Source organism: Eumetopias jubatus, unplaced genomic scaffold (genome assembly GCF_037043125.1).
Source record: "Eumetopias jubatus isolate StellerSeaLion01/CBP00866 unplaced genomic scaffold, mEumJub1_p1.0 scaffold_4, whole genome shotgun sequence".
In the NCBI taxonomy this organism is placed as follows: domain Eukaryota; kingdom Metazoa; phylum Chordata; class Mammalia; order Carnivora; family Otariidae; genus Eumetopias; species Eumetopias jubatus.
Window position 1 is genome coordinate 127,373,602 of NW_028274810.1, and position 21,232 is coordinate 127,394,833.

Consider the following 21,232-nt stretch of genomic DNA (forward strand, 5'->3'; position numbering starts at 1 on the left):
CCATTAGAAGAGAAATAATTAAGATTAGAGCAGAAATCAATGAATTAGAAACCAGAAACACAGTAGATCAGATCAACGAAACTAGAAGCTGGTTCTTTGAAAGAATTAATAAGATCGATAAACCACTGGCCAGACTTATCCAAAAGAAAAGAGAAAGGACACAAATTAATAAAATTATGAAACAGACCTGTACCTCTGAAACAAATAATACATTATTTAAAAAAAAAAAAAAAGAAGAAGAAGAAGATAACAGGAGGGTAAGAATGAATGGGGGGAAATCGGAGGGGGAGACGAATCATGAGAGACTATGGACTCTGAAAAACAAACTGAGGGTTCTAGAGGGGAGGGGGGTGGGGGGATGGGTTAGCCTGGTGATGGGTATTAAAGAGGGCACGTTCTGCGTGGAGCACTGGGTGTTATATGCAAACAATGAATCATGGAACACTACACCAAAAACTAATGATGTAATGTATGGTGATTAACATAACATAATAAAAAAAATAAAATTATGAATGAAAGGGGAGAGATCACGACTAACACCAAGGAAATAGAAACAATTATTAGAAATTATTATCAACAACTATATGCCAATAAATTGAGCAACCTGGATGAGATGGATGCCTTCCTGGAAACCTATAAACTCCCAAGACTGAAACAGGAAGAAACTGCCAACCTGAATAGGCCAATACCCAATAACGTGATTTAAGCAGTGATCAAAATCCTCCCAAAAAACAAGAGTCCAGGGCCTGATGGATTCCCTGGGGAATTCTACCAAACATTCAATGAAGAAATCATACCTATTCTCCTGAAGCTCTTTCAAAAGATAGAAACAGAAGGAAAGCTTCCAGACTCACTCTATGAGGCCAGCATTACCTTAATCCCCAAACCAGGCAAAGATCCCATCAAAAAGGAGAATTTCAGACCGATATCCCTGATGAATATGGATTCCAAAATTCTCAACAAAATCCTAGCTAGTAGGATCCAACAATGCATTAAAAGGATCATCCACCATGACCAAGTGGGATTTATCCCTGGGATGCAAGGGTGGTTCAACATTCGCAAATCAATCAATGTGATAGAACACATTAATAAGAGAAGAGAGAAGAACCATATAGTCCTCTCAATTGAGGCAGAAAAAGCATTTGACAAAATACAGCATCTTTTCCTGATTAAAACTCTTCAGAGTATAGGGATAGAGGGAACATTCCTCAAGTTCATAAAGTCCATCTATGAAAAACCCACAGCAAATATCATCCTCAATGGGGAAAAGCTGAGAGCCTTTCCCTTAAGGTCAGGAACATGTCAAGGATGCCCACTCTTACCACTATTGTTCAACATAGTACTAGAAGTCCTAGCAACAGCAGACAACAAAAAGAAATACAAGTTATTTAAATTGGCAAAGAAGAAGTCAAACTCTCTTTTTCACAGATGACATGATGCTTTATGTGGAAAATCTAATACTCCACCCCCAAATTACTAGAACTCATATAGCAATTCAGTAATGTGGCAGGATACAAAATCAATGCACAGAAATCAGTTGCTTTCTTATACACTAACAATGCAACTGTAGAAAGAAATTAGAGAAACGATTCCATTTACAATAGCACCAAAAACCATAAGATACCACAGAATAAACGTAATCAAAGAGATAAAGGATCTATACTCTAGGAACTATAGAACACTTATGAAAGAAATTGAAGAAGGCACAAAAAGATGGGAAAATATTCCATGCTCATGGATCCAAAGAATAAACATTGTTAAAATGTCTATGTTACCCAGAACAATCGATACCTTCAATGCCATCCTGATTAAAATTCCAATGACATTTTTCAAAGTGCTGGAACAAACAATCCTAAAATTTGTATGGAATCAGAAAAGACCCCGAATCACCAAGGAAATGTTGAAAAAGAAAAAGCTGGGGGCATCATGTTGCCAATTTCAAGCTATATTACAAAGCAGTGATCACCAAGACAGCATGGTCCTGGCACAAAAACAGACAGATAGACCAATGGAACAGAATAGAGAGCCCAAATATGGACCCTCAACTCTATGGTCAAATAATCTTCGACAAAGCAGGAGAAAATATGCAATGGAAAAAAGACAGCCTCTTCAATAAATGGTGCTGGGAAAATTGGACAGGTATACACAGAAGAATGAAACTCCATCATTCTCTAACAGCACACACAAAGATAAACTCAAAATGGATGAAAGACCTCAATGTGAGACAGGAATCCATCAAAATCTTAGAGGAGAACATAGGCAGTAACATAGACATTGGCCACAGCAACTTCTTTCAAGATACATCTCCAAAAGCTAGTGAAACAAAAGCAAAAATGAACTTTTGGGACTTCATCAAGATAAAAACTTATGGGGGCACCTTGGTGGCTCAGTCATTAAAGCATCTGCCTTCAGCTCAGGTCATGATCCCAGGGTCCTGGGATTGAGCCCCTCATTGGGCTCCCTGCTCAGCGGGAAGCCTGCTTCTCCCTCTCCCACTCCCCTGCTTGTGTTCCCTCTCTCGCTGTCTCTGTCAAATGAATAAATAAAATCTTTATAAAAAAAAGATAAAAACTTCCACACAGCAAAGGGAACAGTCAACAAAACAAGGAGGCAACCCACAGAAGGGGAGAAGATATTTGCAAATGACACTACAGATAAAGGGCTGGTATCCAAGATCTATGAAGAACTTCTCAAACTCAACACCCAAAAAACAAATAATCAAGTCAAAAAATGGGCAGAAGACATGAACAGACACTTCTCCAAAGAAGATATACAAATGGCTAACAGGCCCATGAAAAAATGTTCATCATCAGTAGCCATCAGGGAAATTCAAATCAAAACCACACTGAGATACCACCTTACACCAGTTAGAATGGCAAAAATTGACAAGGCAAGAAACAACAAATGTTGGAGAGGTTCTGGAGAAAGGGGAACCCTCTTACACTGTTGGTGGGAATGCAAGTTGGGATAGCCACTTTGGAAAACAGTGTGGAGGTGCCTCATAAAATTAAAAATAGAGCTACCCTATGACCCAGGAATTGCACTCCTGGGTATTTACCCCAAAGACACAGATGTAGTGAAAAGAAGGGCCATATGCACCCCAATGTTCATAGCAGCAATGTCCACAATAGCCAAACTGTGGAAAGAGCCAAGATGTCCTTCAACAGATGAATGGATAAAGAAGATGTGGTCCATATATACAATGGAATATTACTCATCCATCAGAAAGGATGAATACCCAACATGTACATCAACATGGATGGGACTGGTGGAGATTATTCTAAATGAAATAAGTCAAGCAGAGAAAGTCAGTTATCGTATGGTTTCACTTATTTGTGGAACATAAGGAAGAGCATGGAGGACACTAGGAGAAGGAAGGGAAAAATGAAGGGGGGGGGGAATCGGAGGGAGAGATGAACCATGACAGATTATGGACTCCAGGAAACAAAGTGAGGGTTTTGGGGGGGAATGAGTTAGCCCAGTGATGGGTATTAAGGAGGGACACACTGCATGGAGCACTGGGTATTATACGAAAACAATGAATCGTGGATCACTACATCAAAAACTAATGACGCACTACATGGTGAATAACATAACATAAGAAAATTAAATTAAAAAATAAAGATACATCAGTGCTCGCTTCGGCAGCACATATACTAAAAAATAAAGATACATCAAAGCTAAGCGTTAAACTAGCACACATCTATCAAAGTCTGAAAGCATTAATGCTCCCCTTTCTACACAAGGATTTCCCTTGTATTGTACCACAAAGAGAAATGCCACTAAATAGTGAAATGTCCCAAAGTAAATCACTTTACCACTCTGGGACTGTTTGCGGGTATATAAAGTGAATGGGTCATACTAGAAGTAGAATTAGAACTGTGCTCCTTGAAGCTCCCTTAGGGACCTTTGGAGGATGGGGTAACCTGCTACTCCATGTCCTCTCTCCCATTCAATTAGCATGGGTCTGTTTCAATCTTATTTATTTATTTATTTGACATACTAGAAGATTTCATTTGTACAAAGTGATCTTCAACTTAAAAAGACTCAGAACCATCAAGGCATTCTCTAGTTCCATATAGCTGGCTAGTGCTACAGATCTAGAAAGCACAAGACAGTAATAGTGACTCATAATTAACCTGATGATTCTGTTACACAGAAATGTTCATTAAAATAGTTGGAATTATTTACAAAAATAAAATGCCCTCCAGGCTAATTGGTTCTAATTATGAAATGACTCAAATTAGAAAACATTGCTAATTAGCTGTGAACACATGGTGTTAAAACAAAAGCTTGTGTACACTATTCTTTTTTTGTGGGTAGTGAGAGAAGAGAATGTGATTTCTTTGCCAATTGGAAGTCTCCTTGTCTCAAATTCTGCTATATGATGAAAAATATATTATCTTAGAATGATTTGTTACTTAAATAATCTATGATTAAGGGGTAAACTTCACATTAGCAATAACAAAAATCTAGTTTAAAAATGCCCAAATCTAATGCAACAGAGAAACTTAAATAAATTTCCTGTGTATACTATGTATAATAGTCACATATTTGCATGAATTTATATTTGCTTAGAGTTGTGATTTACAGTTTTGATTCTCATTAGCAACCTTTTATGCCATAAGTCATTTGATAAGTATTTTACTATTTGCATTTTTAAATGCCTTTAGAAAATAAACTAGTCTAATTCTCAGAGCATTCTTATTATAATATAGCAGAAGTATACTGCCAAGAACTTTGAATGTTTTATTTCATTTAAAGAGGCTGTTATTCTTCCATTTATCCAGCCAGCCAGCCAGCCAGCCAGCTAGCCAGCCAGCCAGCCATCCATCCATCCAGCCATCCAGCCAGTCATCATCCAATCATCCACCCATCTATCCATCCACTCTCTTACCAAATTTTTCCCCTGGAAAACCTTTTTTTTTCTATAATAACAACACAGCTCCACTTGTTTATCCACTTACTGGTGCAGAGTTTCCATTTGGTCCCCTTGATCTGACCATTCTCCCCAGGACTTCAACACCATCCGACGTGATATTAGCTGAGGCATTTATTGCCTTCTCAGCCACATGCTTGCAGTCAATAACCACTTGGACCAAAGTCTTGCTGACAACAATGTGTATCTGGGTAAAAGTAAAGATGTTTTAGGAGGTAGGAAGTAGGAAGAAATATCAATCTTATGTAATTACATGCCTCGTCACTAAAAAGCAGGCAAGAGAAGGAATTCTGTCACTATGAATTTTGCTAGAAGAGAGAGGGTCTACGTTTACCACTACCATGATTGTCCCACATTCAGGTAGCACTTCTATTTTTATTTACTTTGAAATTACTTTTTAATGACTTTGAAAGGAATCACGATCTAGCCTTCATCTAAAGCAGCAACACCCTGAAGTGACAGGATTAGTGTGGCCTTTTCTGAATGCACATTAAAATGAACACAAAAATATTAAAATAAAAAACGCTAAGTGATTTACCAGCAAAAGTTATCTGTGGTACTACCAGTTGTCGGCAAACCACATTTTGATAATATTTATTTAATTTAAGATGAAGAGAGGAGATCTAGAATCTGAAAGGGAAGGAGGAATGCCTTCTGGTGACTCCAGGACCAAAAGAAATAAAGCTCTTTGGCTTAATGTGTGGTACAGTTTTCTCAAAGTGAAATTTCTAGAATCTGCATGTCTATGGTAATATATTCAGGAGTCTACACATTCTTTGTGAGGATTTGTAAAAATATGTGTTATTCTGGGGGTGAGTGTCAAAGGTAAGCATATTCTAAATGAACCACATTGTAAGCAAGTTCTGCCATGAAATTTCAGTGCTTATAGATGCGTTTCAGTTTATGATGGTGTTTGCCTCTAGAGTATTTCCTTTTTGTGGAAGGCTACTTTTTTCGGGAGCTCAAAGAGTGGAATTAATAGGCAAATAATGATTTCACATTAAGTGAAAGCCAAAAAAAGTTACAAATAGCTACATAAGGGAAGGTGTGTTCGTTCAAAGAAAAAAGGTACTAGGCAATAGTTATGGGAGTTATAGCAGCTAGTACTGTATTTGCATTGTGAGCAGAGGTCAATATCAGTGAAACATCATCTTTCATATTAAAATAATGTTACTTTTAACTTTATTGGTTTTTTTAAGATTTATTTATTTTAGAGAGAGAGAGTGCATGAGCAGGGGGAGGGGCAAAGAGAGAGAGCATGGAGTAGAAGACTCCCCGCTGAGCAGGGAGCCTGACAGGGGGCTGGATTTCAGGACCCTGAGATCATGACCCGAGCTGAAACCAAGAGTCAGACACTTGACCAACTGAGCCACCCAGGTGTCCCATTAACATTACTAGTTTTATTCAATCTTTATTTTTGTTTCGTAGTTGCCTAGGAACTGAAAGCATAAGAATGTATATCAATTTTCATTTAATGTTTTATGTTAAATCATGATAAAAATAATTTAAGTCAACAGTAGAGGCTCTTGAGAATTCTTTTTCCTTCGAAGAGGAGTTAAACCATTATTCAACTGGAGAAACACTGCTGGAGTAAATCCCCCACATTACTTCCTTCCTACTAATATCTCTCTTATGATCATTTAGAAGGATCTAATTTGACTCATATGTTTTTGAAACTTGGAATACTTTTCATTATTACAAATTACAGAAATTTTCATGCTGGGTGCTAGACAACCCTGTATATAATATTCATGCTTCAAGAACCATTTACTTGTGGGGAGATATTCAAGTTTTTTTTTTTTTTTAACAACTTTTGCTTTACAACAGGAGACACTGAAAACCTTTCAAAAATATTTTGCTTATTTAATTGCATTTAAGGATCTGTTTATATAATTATCAACTTTTTCAAAGACCGTGGGGTCACACTTCATATCCAAAGTGTAGAAATTAAAGCCAACTGAAAAACAAGAAACTAAGGTAATGTATTCAATTAAATACAATTCTATGAGCAAATCAAATTTGATCTCTACATATTGAATTTGCATCAAGATTTTCAATTAGTATATCCATTAATGGAGTAGTTTATTACATGATAAGCCTTTTCTTTTTGGTTAGTCTGGCTGTTTGGCTTTATTAACAGTACTGAAAAGAGTAGAGGAAGGCTTTTTTTTAAATAACTTTAAAAAACTGGAAGGTTTTTATAAATTTAAACTGGATTTTTAATGACTCTTACTTGTAAGGTCTTTAAGATCTTCCAGTAAGGTGAGTAAAGCTTAACATGCACCTAAGACTCATAAATGATTCTTTGGAATGAGATTTACAAGTTTATGTTATGATGGCAATGTGTTTTTAACACTTATGAAATCTTACATCTCCTTTATAATTTTTCTTAACTACTTTGCAATAGACTCTGCTTAACCAAGAAAGAATTGTTTCAAGACAAGGGGAACTTGCTGAGTAAATGACAATATCTCCACAAAGAGATGCTAATGGGATTATTTTGAACCATGAACTAATAAATCCCTACGTGCATCTCGTGGTTTTAAGATATTATACCTCTGGTTGTACAGTCCTATTAAACAACAACAACAAAATTTTTGTATGTAATTTTCTTGTGCAAAAAAGATTAAGGATCTTGGTATATAGTTGTTCTTGTGCAGAGAGGGTATTCAAGACCCCAGAAAGTAGCAACCATGTGTAAATTAGATGGGCTTGACCATGTTCTAGGTCAGGAGACAGAAGCCAAGATGAAGACTGCCCTGCAACATCCCTTCCTTCACTCAACACACAGAAGGGAGGATCAAGAGGCAAGGTTATTTGCAGCACCACTTATAAATGTTCTGCTCTACATGCAACATTGGCAAGTTGCATTACTTAACAGCCCAGAGATCAGAGGGATCATTTGCTAAACACAAAGGAAACCATACATGTTGGAAGGAAGCATGGCTACTCTAGTGATCACCAAAACTGTTTCAGAGATATGAAGTCATAAGGAACAGAGTTCTATCACAAATACCAGATAAAAATAAAAACTACAGTCAGGTTTTACAAAATCCCTCCTCAGAATAACTTTTATAATGGTAGCGATGGGTTGTCTGTATATATATAAATATATCAGTACAAACTATCTTCTACAAACTAACATGAATTGGTTGATTGTGCTTTCATCGTCACTGGTGGCTGGGTAGACCAGCAATCCTTTCCACATCACACATAATGCAGCGAATTAACAACTGTCCTCCTAGTAATGTAGTATCCTCTATTACACTGTTACTCAAAGTGTGAACCTGGACCACTTCTATCAACATCTCTTGGGGTACCTGGTAAAAGTGCACACTTTGTGGTCGCATCTTAGAACTATCAAGTTGGAAGAAGCTTACTCCAAGTGAAATATGAAATCCAAAGCACTATGGGATTTATTTTACACTTCTCTGTTGCTTGGCCCACAACAAATAGAATAAAGAATGTATATCTCTGTTGCTTTGCACAAAGCAAACAGAATAAGGAGTATATGTATATAAGGCTTTACTCACCTTGTGAAAGCTACCATGGAAAATTTTCCTAATTTCAGGTCCTTCAAAAGTAACAGTTTGAAAATCCCCACTGTAGTCATAGTTGAAATATGTTAAGGTTTTACCACCATCTAATCAAAGAAAAATAAAAACAGTTTAGAAAGCATTATAATGGGTAAATAATTTTTATAAAATTCAAGTCAAGGCAGAGGCTGTGTTTAGAACAAAATGATAAGTAAGGAAATGATCTATAATCCTTGGGTTGCCCCAGGCTTTCAGTTGGCCAATTAACTGACTTAATCATGTGGTGATGATAGTGAAGTAAGGACCCCACATATATTCTTCCTTTGTACTTCCTTGCCTGTATTCTCATCCCCAATACCCTCCCGGGAGATGGTTGTCTAAAGCTGGGAGTAGAAGCAGAAAAAAAAGGGAGAATAAAGTTAATCCTATTTTAAGATCTAGAAACCAAACCCTTTGCCTATTAACCCCTGGAGCAACCAACTTTTCCAGGACATGCAACTTATACCACCCCCAAAGTGATATCCCAATATGACTTTTATTATGAACAAACTAAATCCACAAACAAACTAAATCTTCCTAATCTTCAGGACAAGGAATTACAAAAAAGAAAAAAAGGAATATTTTTTCACTAATTAATTCCTAGGTTACAATTTAATTATTCACTGTGATTTCAAAGGGAATAAGCTAGTCCTTTTTTTTATTTTAAGATTTTATTTATTCATTTTAGAGAGAGAGAGCATGCAAGAGTGTGAGTGTGGGGTGGGAGCGGCAGAGGCAGAGACAGAGAACCAGAGTTCCTGCTGAGCGTGGAGCCTGATGTGGGGCTCCATTCCAGAACCCAAGATCACGACCTAAGCCAAAAACCAAGAGTCAGACACTTAACCAGTTGAGCCACCCAGGTGCCTGGGAATAAGCTAGTCTTAATCATTTTGAGAGATTTCTTTGTTTTCAAGTCCCATGTGAATATGGAGTTAATTATTTATACCCTTTTTAATTTACAGCTTTCCCTTAGTTTCAGTATGGATGCAAAATGCTTTCACAATATCATATTTAGTTGTTGATTCATTTCCATGTACTGAAAAGTCCTTTTACAAATACTAGTTGGAGGACGCCTGGGTGGCTCAGATGGTTAAGCATCTGCCTTCGGCTTGGGTTATGATCCCAGGGTCCTGGAATGGAGTCCCACATCAGGCTCCCTGCTCGGCAGGGGGCCTGCTTCTTCCTCTCTCTCTGCTGCTCTCCCTGCTTGTGCTCTTTCACTCTCTCTGTCAAATAAATAAATAAAATCTTTAAAAAAACAAAAAACAAATGCTAGTTGGAGGTAAGCTTAAATGTTAAATACACTCCTTATCCAAATATGTGAGTTAGCACCTAACAATAGCCACCACATTTTGGTTCCTAGCTTGATTGGAATCCTAAACAAAAAAAAGGTATTTAGAAAACTCAGTGACATTAACTGAAAATTTGACAATCCTCTTAAATGATTATCATGTGTGACATCCAAGAGCATGTGATCGAGAAGCTTCCTTCGCTGGGTCCCCTCATCTTTCCAACCTCCAAACAATGGAATGTCCCAGTCTTCAGACCTATTCTCTTTCCAGACAAATACAATTGCAAATGTATATCCCCATCCCAGAATTCTTCCCAAAATATGCTGCTGCAAATCTGGCATTTTTTCTGGGATATGAACTAGGCATTGTGATATTGTAATTTATAAGAAATATATATTTGGTTATTCAAATATATATGAAAAATACATTTTGGTCTTGGTCCCTGGTTCCTGGCTCACATCACCTAAAACACTTGGAATTTTCTGTGATAAGAACTATAAAGATGTTTTTGTTATGTTAATAAGGTGACTTTTAGAAAGCCCTCAGGTAACCTAAGTGTGGAGGGCTCCTTGCCAAGGGACCCAACCCTGTGATTAGAGGGTTGGAACTTTTTTTTTATGTTATGTTAATCACCATACATTACATCATTAGTTTTTGATGTAGTGCTCCATGATTCATTGTTTGCATATAACACTCAGTGCTCCATTCAGTACGTGCCCTCTTGAATACCCATCACCAGGCTGGAACTTTCAATCCCAGTTCTTTCCCGGACTTCGAGGGAATGGAGAGTAGCTAGAGATTGAGTTCAGTTGCCAGTGGCCAATAATTTAATGAATCATGCCTATTTAATGAAGCCTCAATAAAAATACAAAGGATGGGGTTCAGAGAGCTTTTGGGTTGCTGAATACTTAGGGACTAGGGAGGGTGGCTTGCCTGGAGAGAGATGGACCCTCTGTGCCTCTTCCCACATACTTTGCCTTAAGCATCTCTTCCAGCTGGCTGCTCCTGAGTTATATCCTTTTATAATAAAGCAGTAATCTAGCAAACAAAATGTTTCTCTAAGTTCTGTGAGCCATTCTAGCAAATTAATCAAGCCCAAGGAAGAGCTCAGAGGAATCTCTGATTGATTAATTGATTGACTGATTTTTTTTTTTTTTTTTTTTTGGAACCTCTGATTTAGAACCAGTCAATCAGAAACACAAGTAACAGCTTGGCTTGCAACTGGAGTCTGAAAGGGGTGGTGGGAGGGCACAGTCTTATGGGACTGAACACTTAACCCATGGGATTTGATGTTATCTCTGGGTAGATAGTATTAGAATTGAGTTGAATTCTCAGCATCCTGCTGGTATCTGAGAACTGCTTGGTGTTGTGTGTAAAACTCTCCACCCTCCTCATACCCCCAACACACACATTGGAATAGGGCCAAGGAACCCAAAAGAAAAATCTTATACTTATATCCATGTGCAAAAAATGATTCTTGTTCCTCCCCACCCAGTAACCCTCCGACTCCTCCCACCATCAACTTAGCTCATCCCGCAATTTTTACTACCCCAGTAATTGTCTCTTTCTGCCTTGCCCACTGCTGAATCCCAGAGCCTAGTGCTGGCACATAGTAGAAACTCAGTGAATACATGCTGAAAGAATGAGTGGATGAATGAATGAAACAACCGTTACATAATTTATTGCTAGTATTTACTCATGGCTTAAGATAAATGAGTTATTCTACAATATATAGTTGACCCTTGAACAATGTGGGGGTTAAGGGCACCAACACCTCAAGTAGTTGAAAATCCACATGTAACTTCTGACTCCCAAAATCTTAACTACTAATAACCTGCTGTTGACCAGGAGCCTTACTTATAACATAAAGAGTTGATCAACATATATTCTGTATATTATATGTATTATGTATTATATTCCTACAATAAAGTAGGCTAGAGAAAATAAAATGTTATTAAGAAAATTATAAAGAAAATACATTTACAGTATTGTACCACATTTATCAAAAAAAAAATCCTTGTAGAAATGGACTCATGCATTTCAAACCCATGCTGTTCGAGGGTCTAATGTACACAAAACAGGCAAGATGGCACGCCATATACATTACTCATACATGTGTGTGCAAACATATAAATGAATATACTTACTATCTAAAATGACTCCAACCAATGGGTCAGAATTTTTATTTAAAATCTCCCAAAGAGCAAATGGCTCCTCTGGAGTGTCAGGAAGAATCCGGAATAGAAAACTCATTGTGTAGTCAGAGGGCAATCCTTCTGGATGCAAATATCTGAAAAATGGAAAGAAAATAATATTTCACTGCATCCCTTTCAAAAAGTTATTTACCTGATCATAAAAGCAAATGCACTTTAATTATAAAGATTTGGAAAAACAGAAAAAAAAAAATAACAGAGGACTATTAATCCCATCCAGAGATGACCACTGTTTTGAGGTGGTACATTTCCCTCCAGTTTTTAAAGAATGCTGCCCCTTTTCCTAGCACCATTTACTACACATTTCATATTTCCTTAAATATTTTTTAAAAGTATGATATTTAATGTCTGCACAATCTTTTATTGTCTGGCTATTCCATAATTTGTCTAACTGGTCACTTCTTCTCAAACATTTAAGTCATTTCAAAAGTTTCGGTATTATAAATAATGTTTATCTACAGTCTTTTTATAAAACTTAAGACATTGTCACTTTCTACTAAAGGTTGTAGTTAGTTGCATTCCTGTCCATGCTTCGTGCTGGGATGCACCAGCTAGATCTACCTTCAAGAGTTAAGAATGTATTACTCCTGCTGCTGGGAGTCATGTCTGTAGACAGCTCTCAAATACCAATTCCCATCAGAGACTGCTCAGCAGAAAGAAGGGCTCTCCCAAGGTCATGCCCCTTTTTTTTTTATGGCACTTGTTTTCAGTGACTGGTCTTTGAGGGCATATGAAGACCAGAGCCGCTCATTCAAATGGAGGCAGCTTCATTTTCAGAACTCCTATATGTGGGCCCCCTGAGACTTTCAGTGAGATTGTTTCACGGCTTGACTTTTCTCCGTCTCATCTCACCTCCTTCTATTCCCTTCCATGAGAGCACATCCACATCAGCTTCCTCGAACACTCATCTCCACCTCTGGATCTGCCTCTGAGGAGCCGAGCCTGCTATACCATTTTATCTCTCTCTAACAATTAAGTGGAGCACTTATATACTTTTACTTTTTTCCCCAAAGCAACAAATATAGCCCTTTACATATATAGGAGCCTCATAATAGTTATTAAGGGGATAAATTTAAGAATATGGGATTTTAGCATGAATTTGAAAATGAAAGTTTGATTTGCATAGATAAAAATATTTCATTCATTTTGTTTATATATTAGTTCATTCATTCATTCAACAAATATTTATTGTGTGCTTGCTATGTGCCAGACATTGTAATAGACACTTACGATACATCAATGAATAAAACCAACAATGTTCCTATCCTTGTAGAAGCACTTAAATTCTAGCAGAGTGAATTATACAGTGTATTAGAAGGTAAACATGCCATAAAAAAAAAAAAACAAGAAAAATAGAGCAGTTTAATGGGGACTGGGAATGCTATTGTTTGCATTGTTTGTTTTGCAGTGTTTTTTGTTTTGCAGTGTTAATTGAAGTCATCACCACTGGCTTCACTTAGAAACCTCCTTGAGAAGGTTACATTTGAGCAAAGGTTCATTGAGAAAGTTAGATTTGAAGAAAACCTCAAAAGAGACAAAGACATCCAGCTAGTACAAAGACACCAAAGTGGAGTGTTCCTGGTATGTCTGGAGAATGGACTGAAGGAGACAAGAGGTGAAGTCAAAGAGGTAATAGGTACCCAGATAATGTAGAGCCTATGGGCCATTTAAGAGTTTTGACTTTTAATGCAAGGGGAACGGGGAATCATGGAGATTTTGCAGTGGCATGATTTACATTTTAAAAGAATTACTCTGACTGCTACTTGGAGAATAGCCTCTAGGAAGGCAAGGGTCGGCGGAGCAGGAAGACCAATTAGAAGCCTGCTGCAATGAGCTTGGGAAGAGATGACAGCGCCCCATATGGAGTTAAGGCAGTGGAGATGGCGAGAAGGCACAGACAACTGGATTCCTTTGTAGAGTGGATGTGGGACATGAAGGAGTCACTATTTTTTGCCTGAGAAACTGGTTAGATGTAATTGTCATTAAGATGGAAAAGGTTGTAAGTGAAGCTGGCTCTGGCACGAAGGTGAGCATGGTCTTGAACATGCAGAGTTTGAAATGCCCACTTAGATAGCCAAGCAAGATGCCTAGTACGCAATTAGATATGCTAGTCTTGTTATGGGGAAATGGGTCTGGACTGGAAATACAAATTTAGGAGTCGCTGGCATATAGATAATGCTGAACACTACTCAAAAGATCACCAGAGAGTGGGTATAGACAAGGAAAACAAGAATGTCAAGGATCAGACCTAATCCCTCCAGCATGAAGAAGTGGAGGTGAGAAGAGGGGGCAGCACTGAAAATGAACAGCCGGTAATGTAGGCAGAAACTCAAAAGAGTGTGTGTCCCAGAAGCCCAGTGAGGAGAGTGAATCCAAGAGGAAGAAGTGAGCAACTGTGTCAAATGCTGGTGACAGGTGGAGTAAGATGTCTGGGAGCCTGTGAATGGATTTTGAAGGTGGACGGTGTTGTTCCCGGGATGAGCCATTTCAGTCGGGTAGAGAGGATTTTCCCTTTGGCAGTTCTCATTTTTGGCTAGGACTCCATGGAGGGTTTTTCAAATACCCATTTTATTATGCATCCCTAGACTGTGGAAAAAGAAAACCTGCTAAAAGGCAATACCAGATGTTGGCTTTATCTAAAAGCACATATACTCTATAGGTCAAAAGCATTTTTAACAATTTTCTAGAAAATGAAGCTACACCTATAAAAGCAAATATTTTGTGTTATTAATAGAGGTCTACTTATTTTAAATAATATCTTCCCAAATGAAGTACAATAAAATAATTTGGATAGTATGGTAATAGGCTAAAATTTAATAAATAATATTTTCGAAGAAGCTAGCAAAGCAACTTGTATATACATTGGATAGATGAATTTAATACTCTAATATGATCTCACCCATTGGTCCGTGCACAAGTGCACACTACAACATCTGGACACTGAAAATGTTTCACGTTGGAATGTAAAATAGCAGATAACATCTTGAGAGATGATCCCTTGAACCAGGAATTTGCTGTAAACGGGCCCAGGAATCCTATGTGCATTATGAACTATAAAGCAAGTAGATAATGTGGTTTGTACATACATCCAATACTACTCATCCACTATGTGGGGTTGCTGTTGTGACTTCTCAAAAATTAAAAATGAGCTGAATTATTGGCACTGGAATGACATGGTTCAGGGTGTGGGCTCTGGGGCCTGACTGCCAGATGCAAACCCCAGCATTTTCACTAAACAAACCATGTGATCTCACTCAAGTCATTTAGCTTCTTTGTGCTTTAATTTCAGTATTTCTAGAACTGAGATAATAAGTGAATCTAAGGCATAGAGCTGTTTGGAGCTTTGAGCGAGTTAAGGTGCTTAAGCACTTAGAACAATGACTGGTATATGGTAGCGTTGGGTAAAGATCAACTATCTTCATATATTTTCTCAGACTAACAGTTATTAAAGTTCAACTGGCATTTTGTGTGAGTCTAATGTTTTTAAACAGAGAAGTCTAATCATTTGTTCTTATCATCATGGAAAATCCTACTGGGAACTAATACAGCATATTTCAAGTTGACATCATTTTCATTTTGAGATAAAATAACAAATGATTGGCTTTAATATCTCGCAAGGGAAACATACTTGGTTGGCTGGGAAACCAGGGCATCTTTATGAATTCGGTAACAGGGATACACATTGAAGGTACCAGGCTCCATGGAAACCCCCTCCACAGATGAAAAATCCTTTTCAACCAAGCCAAACATTTCCATCATCTTAAATCCTAAAGAGAGAGAGAGAGAGAGAGAGAGAAAGAAAGAAAAAAAACAGGCATTTTAGGATTTTAAATTTCAAAATTAGTCTTTTAAAGATAAAAAAAAATCTGGACCTGTTTTGTATTTCCCAAATGTATTTGGAAAGATTGTGATAATGCATACCTGCAAGACCAACGCCATCCATGTACACCAGCGGGCAGGCTAGGAAGCAAAACAAACAATGGAAAACCCTAATTTAGATATTTTCCAAACATATCCTTTCCCTGTCCTGAGAACAGGAAGCTAACATAATCTTTGCGGAAGTCAATTGTGAAGGGAATCCAAACCACATGTGGCTATGGTTTTCTGTAGATTCCTAAAGATTGAAATGCTCTCCCTTGGCCTACTACAACCAAAAGGACATGGCTTCCTTCTCCTCTCATGGACCTATTAAAATCTATGGTGGTCTCTTGAGAGCATGTGTTGCGAGCAGTCTCACTTCTAATGTGTCACCCTGATGAGCAGTCTTACTACATTTTGAAAACCATTTACTACAGCTGTTTAGGCAGAGTTGCTTCTAGACATAGACTCTCATCTCATTAGGGAAAGTTTTTATCCACCTAAAACCCTAAACGGGGGAGAGCGGAGGTTTATTTCCAAATGCTCAAAACCACAAAACTTAATGTCTGCATACTAAACAGCTCTGCAAATACATATTCTTTTCTCAGATCAAGATGGGACTCATTATTTAACTGGTATGAAATATTTCAGCCATTAAGCAACATGAGTTAAGTACAAATTCCAAAGAACTAACTTGCTGAAGCGGTTTCGCAGACAAAAGTAATCAACTCATCTTCAATTTTCTTAAAGGCGTCAAAGTCATCCACAAAGAAGACGTGCCGTGAACTGGGCTTGCTGCCAATGCTAACCAACTCTGAGTAATCTGCATCAGCCACACCGACTGCAAAGATGCTGTAGCCTGTGGCAGGAGGGGAAAAGAGTTCTGATTATTTTAAACTGCACAAAATAAAAATAATGCAATGTAAGACATGTCCCTGCGTTTAAAATGTTTATGAAGGAGGCCTGGTGGGGGTGGATAATTCATTTTTTATTGTCCATCAGAATTCTGCATGAGCATATGCCACCAAATACTAATTATTCCATCAGCCCCTAAGCAATTTTCCATTTTAAAGAAAACTCAAGACAGGCAATGCCCCAGTTAGTGCTTGAGACAAAATTGTTGCCATTGGAGGAACATCTTTATGCTATATCCTTCTAATAATTATTTTAAGGTTTATGGGATGAAATGTAGTTGAGACAGAGAAACTTTATCTCAGTTTATTCTTAACATGTAAAACCTGAGGTATTAATAGGCTAGCAGCCTGAGGTGGGTCATGGTTCCATGCTTGGCAAATAAATATTAAACTACTGTTTGCCAGGCATGTCTTAAAAAATGTAATCTTCATGATAATCCAATGAGAATCTCCATTTTGCAGGTGAGGAGGCTGAGGAGCTTCTGTGATCAGGTTCCCTCCCTGGCCCTTCATAATGGTCCTTTTCACAGTATTGCACTTAATTGCTACAATTTCTTATACAGGGCATCCTGTATGTAACAAAAGTATTAGAGAAAATACAGCAAAATATTAGATTTGTAACTTGGGACCTTTTTTAAAAATCACATTGTCTATGAGAGACTCTGGACTCCGGGAAACAAACTGAGGGTTACAGAAGGGAGGGGGGTGGGGGGATGGGGTAACCAGGTGATGGGTATCGAGGAGGGCATGTGTGGTAATGAGCACTGGGTGTTATATGCAACTAACGAATCACTGAATACTACAACAAAAACTAATGAGGTACTATATGTTGGCTAACTGAACATAATAAAAAATAAAAAAAATAAAAATCACATTGTCTAGTTAATATTAAAAAAGATTTACATTAAATATTCAGAAAGATTTAGAAACACTTAAATCATTCTGATGGGCCTATAAATTTGTATTCAGAAAACAATGGCAACATTACTATCCGTGGCTTACCATTTGATTGCATCTCCCCGGAGATTTTGTTCACATCATCCTGTGACCTGCCATCAGTTATAACCACGATGACCTTTGGGATACCTCTTCTGGTCCCTGACTCTGCAGTGAACAAACTATCTCGGACATGCTTGATTGCTTTTCCTGAAACAGAGGAAGGCAACTGTTCAATTTCATTCCTCCCCCTGTTTGTTTCGCTGGGGAGAGAAGGGTGGAAGTTCTTAGATCAGTAAAAAATCTTTTCCAAAAAAATCTATATTCTTATGCCTCCAAAAAAGCCATTTCAGTAATTATTAATGATGAATTACTTTGGGTCTTTGCTGAGTTTTGTCGTTGCTGTTATTCTTACCTGTTTTTGTATTTCCTCCTTTGTATGAAATATGTTTAATTGCATCAAGAAGGGTCTCTTTGGTGTTGTAGGCATTTAGTTTAAATTCTGTTCTGGGGTCATCAGTGAACTGAACCATTGCAACCTGGAGAGAGACAACGTATTTGTTTTCACATATATAAAGACTTCTTCCAGAGAGCACACACAAGGGCATGATTACACCTATGACTTTAATTTCTTTTTTAACCCAAACCACAATTTCCTTGGCTTAAAATTTCACACAGGTTACACAGCAAATCTGACAACACATTAAGCAGTATTTTTTGTTCTCTAAGTATTTTTCAGGAAACAGTTCATTTTTAAAAATTTCTCTCAGTCTCCTAACAATCTCTTTCGAAAGTATGTAGACCTTTTGCTTTCTTGTTTGACAGATGGAAAAAAAAAGCAGCCTTGTAACTTGACAAAGGTCAGAGAATCCGAGGTGGATTCTTTACAAGGACGTCTTCATGAAACAAACCTGTGAAGTAATTACTACTGCTCCACCGTTTTACACACGAGAAGACAAAGGCACTCAAAGTCATGTGCCTTGCACAAAATCCCAAGGGTGGCCACTGCAGAACCCACAGTTGAAGCCAAGTAAATCCTACCTCAAAATCCATGTTCTTTTTCTTTAAAGATTTTTATTTATTTATTTAGAGAGTGGGTGAGGGGAGGAGCAGAGAGAGGGAGAGAGTTTCAAGCAGACTCCTTGCTGAGTGCAGAGCCCATGCAGGGCTCCACCTCAAGACGCTGAGATCATGACCTGAGCTGAAATCAAGAGTCGGACACTCAACTGACTGAGCCACCCAGGTGCCCCCAAACTCTTATGTTTTTAACCACTACAATAAAAGCCTTCCTGGCTTCATTTCCTATAGTTTGCTTTTCTTCCAGTGGAATTTGGGGGTTATCTTTAATTTACTGGGATTTTTTTTTGTTTGCTTTTCAGAATGATCATGGGAGGGAATAAATACAGCATTTTCATTTTTTATTTTGTTTTATTTTTTTTAATGTTTTATTTATTTATTCATGAGAGTCAGAGAGAGAGAGGCAGAGGAAGAGGGAGAAGCAGGCCCCCCCGCCTAGCAGGGAGCCCGATGCGGGACTTGATCCCAGGACCCTGGGATCATGACCTGTGCCGAAGGCAGACGCTTAACCATCTGAGCCACCCAGGTGCCCCAAATACAGCATTTTCAAAGTGCTTTCTCTGATTGTGTGAGCCTTCAGCTGCTACCAGCTTCCAAGGGCCACTGCTGCAGATGTCACCATCTCTAGGGACATCTGACCCTTCTATCCAAAATACATTCCTTGCTCCCCGAAAAGCCTTAGCATTTATCTATTTTTCTTTTATGGTTCCCCTTTCCAAATTTTCTCAGCCATTCCTCCATGATACATTCCGAATCTGTTCCTACCCATGCATCTCCTTGTTACCACCCATGCCCAGGCCTCCAACTCATCTCTGTGTTGGACTATGGTCTCTCTGCATCCACTCTTACCCGTGTTACTATTCACACTCCATAAAACAGTCAGAACGACCTTTATTCTCTCCTTAAAACTTTCCAGTGGCAGGGGTACATGGGTGGCTCAGTTGGTTGAGCATCCGACTCTTAGCATCAGTAAGCTGCTTCCAAATCCAGACTTGTCTATCCTCTCATTTAGGGTCAGATCTGATCACTATATTACCCATATCAACTGACAAGTAGCCATAACAATAGCTTCGGATAATTTTTAATGCATAGAATGAATTAAAGATTGTTCAGCTAGCCTTACTTGAGTTCCATCAGCACCAATCTTGTTCAGGGCTCCGACAGTGCTATACAGAAAGTTAATGATCTTATTGAAATTTTCATCTCCAATACTCCAGGATCCATCCACCATAAACACCAGGTCTGCCTTGGCAGCTCTGCATACTGAAGACCAGGAATGAATTTTGAATTCAAGATAAGGGGAAAACAGTAGTTATTACAACCAATAAAGCAGATGATGGTTTCCTTCTGGTAACTACAGCTCTTTCCCAAAGGAAAGGTATAAATCACATTCTAAGCTCTTGCTCATTATACTTCCTGATAATCATTTCTTTCCTGTAGTCAAGGAGAAGCTTGACTTCATGACTGAGAAGTTTTATCAAACATGTAGAATTATGACAAAAATCAACCAATCTCAGCCCTCCAAAATAGAAAATTAAAGAATAGAAAAATGAGGAACTAAAGTGATTTAGAGTCAGAAGGTAGCAACAAATACTCTCAAGTACTCACTTATTAGAAGAAAGTCCAAGCTATTACTCTAAGTACCCTATTCTCTGCTCATTGAGTCAGTAGCTTCAGAGAGATTCAAATTCAGAAGGAAGGCACAGGACATAATGGAAGCAGATTAATCTACAATTTGATATGCATTTGGGCTAAGGCTGTAAGCAAAGTTCCAGCCTTGCTCTAAAATTCTTTCTATGCCTTTTTGCCACCCATTGGTACTTGTCAAGAAATGTACATTAATGCTAGCCCAGGGAGACTCTTATCAGTAGTTATTACTGATACCAACATAACAAGCAAGAAACACACCAACAAAAACTCACTCCACCAAAAACATTTTTCAGTAGTCCTTCCTTGGTGTCCTGTGCCGTTTCAGATTATCTATGCCTATCTTCCCCTTATTAGTGTGCATCATTGTGGTTGACTCTGTTTTATGATGAAACAAATAATTTACTCTTCAATAATCTGAATCTTTTCATCTTAGGCCAGTTGCACATAAATATTCTATGAGATAATGTGCCTTTCTCCTTTCTTTAGGAAAAAAAAGCACTTCGTTTTTATTTTATTAAGTTGTACTTAAAGCTAGTCCCTTAAAGGTATTTATACTATAGAATAAACTATCTCCAGGTGAGGTAATAATCCAGGGACGATAAGGATCTGGTAAGGTTGTTCTTCTAAGTCCTGAGATTTATAAAATTTTACAAATTTATGGTTTGAATTTAGAGCTGAAAGGGATCACAAGATCTGCTAATTATAAGCTTATTAAAGAAAATCTGGTCCTCTGTTACCAAAGAAAAATGAAATCAAGATTAGATTTCAACTTTGAAAT

General features: G+C 37.9%; 1 protein-coding gene across 8 annotated transcripts in view; it reads right to left on the reverse strand.

Annotated features, from left to right (window-relative positions):
• COL14A1 (collagen type XIV alpha 1 chain) overlaps positions 1–21,232 on the reverse strand; it is a 196,505-nt gene that overhangs the window by 73,219 nt on the left and 102,054 nt on the right. For all 8 annotated transcript variants that reach the window (XM_088023091.1, XM_088023097.1, XM_088023094.1 and 5 more), the window contains 9 exons: positions 19,928–20,067; positions 18,143–18,266; positions 17,794–17,937; positions 16,572–16,736; positions 15,941–15,979; positions 15,648–15,786; positions 11,954–12,096; positions 8,473–8,582; positions 4,968–5,126 (listed from right to left, as the gene is read on the reverse strand). In XM_088023091.1, the coding sequence (XP_087879217.1) occupies positions 4,968–5,126; positions 8,473–8,582; positions 11,954–12,096; positions 15,648–15,786; positions 15,941–15,979; positions 16,572–16,736; positions 17,794–17,937; positions 18,143–18,266; positions 19,928–20,067 (1,163 nt within the window). The remainder of the gene's footprint in view (positions 1–4,967; positions 5,127–8,472; positions 8,583–11,953; positions 12,097–15,647; positions 15,787–15,940; positions 15,980–16,571; positions 16,737–17,793; positions 17,938–18,142; positions 18,267–19,927; positions 20,068–21,232) is intronic.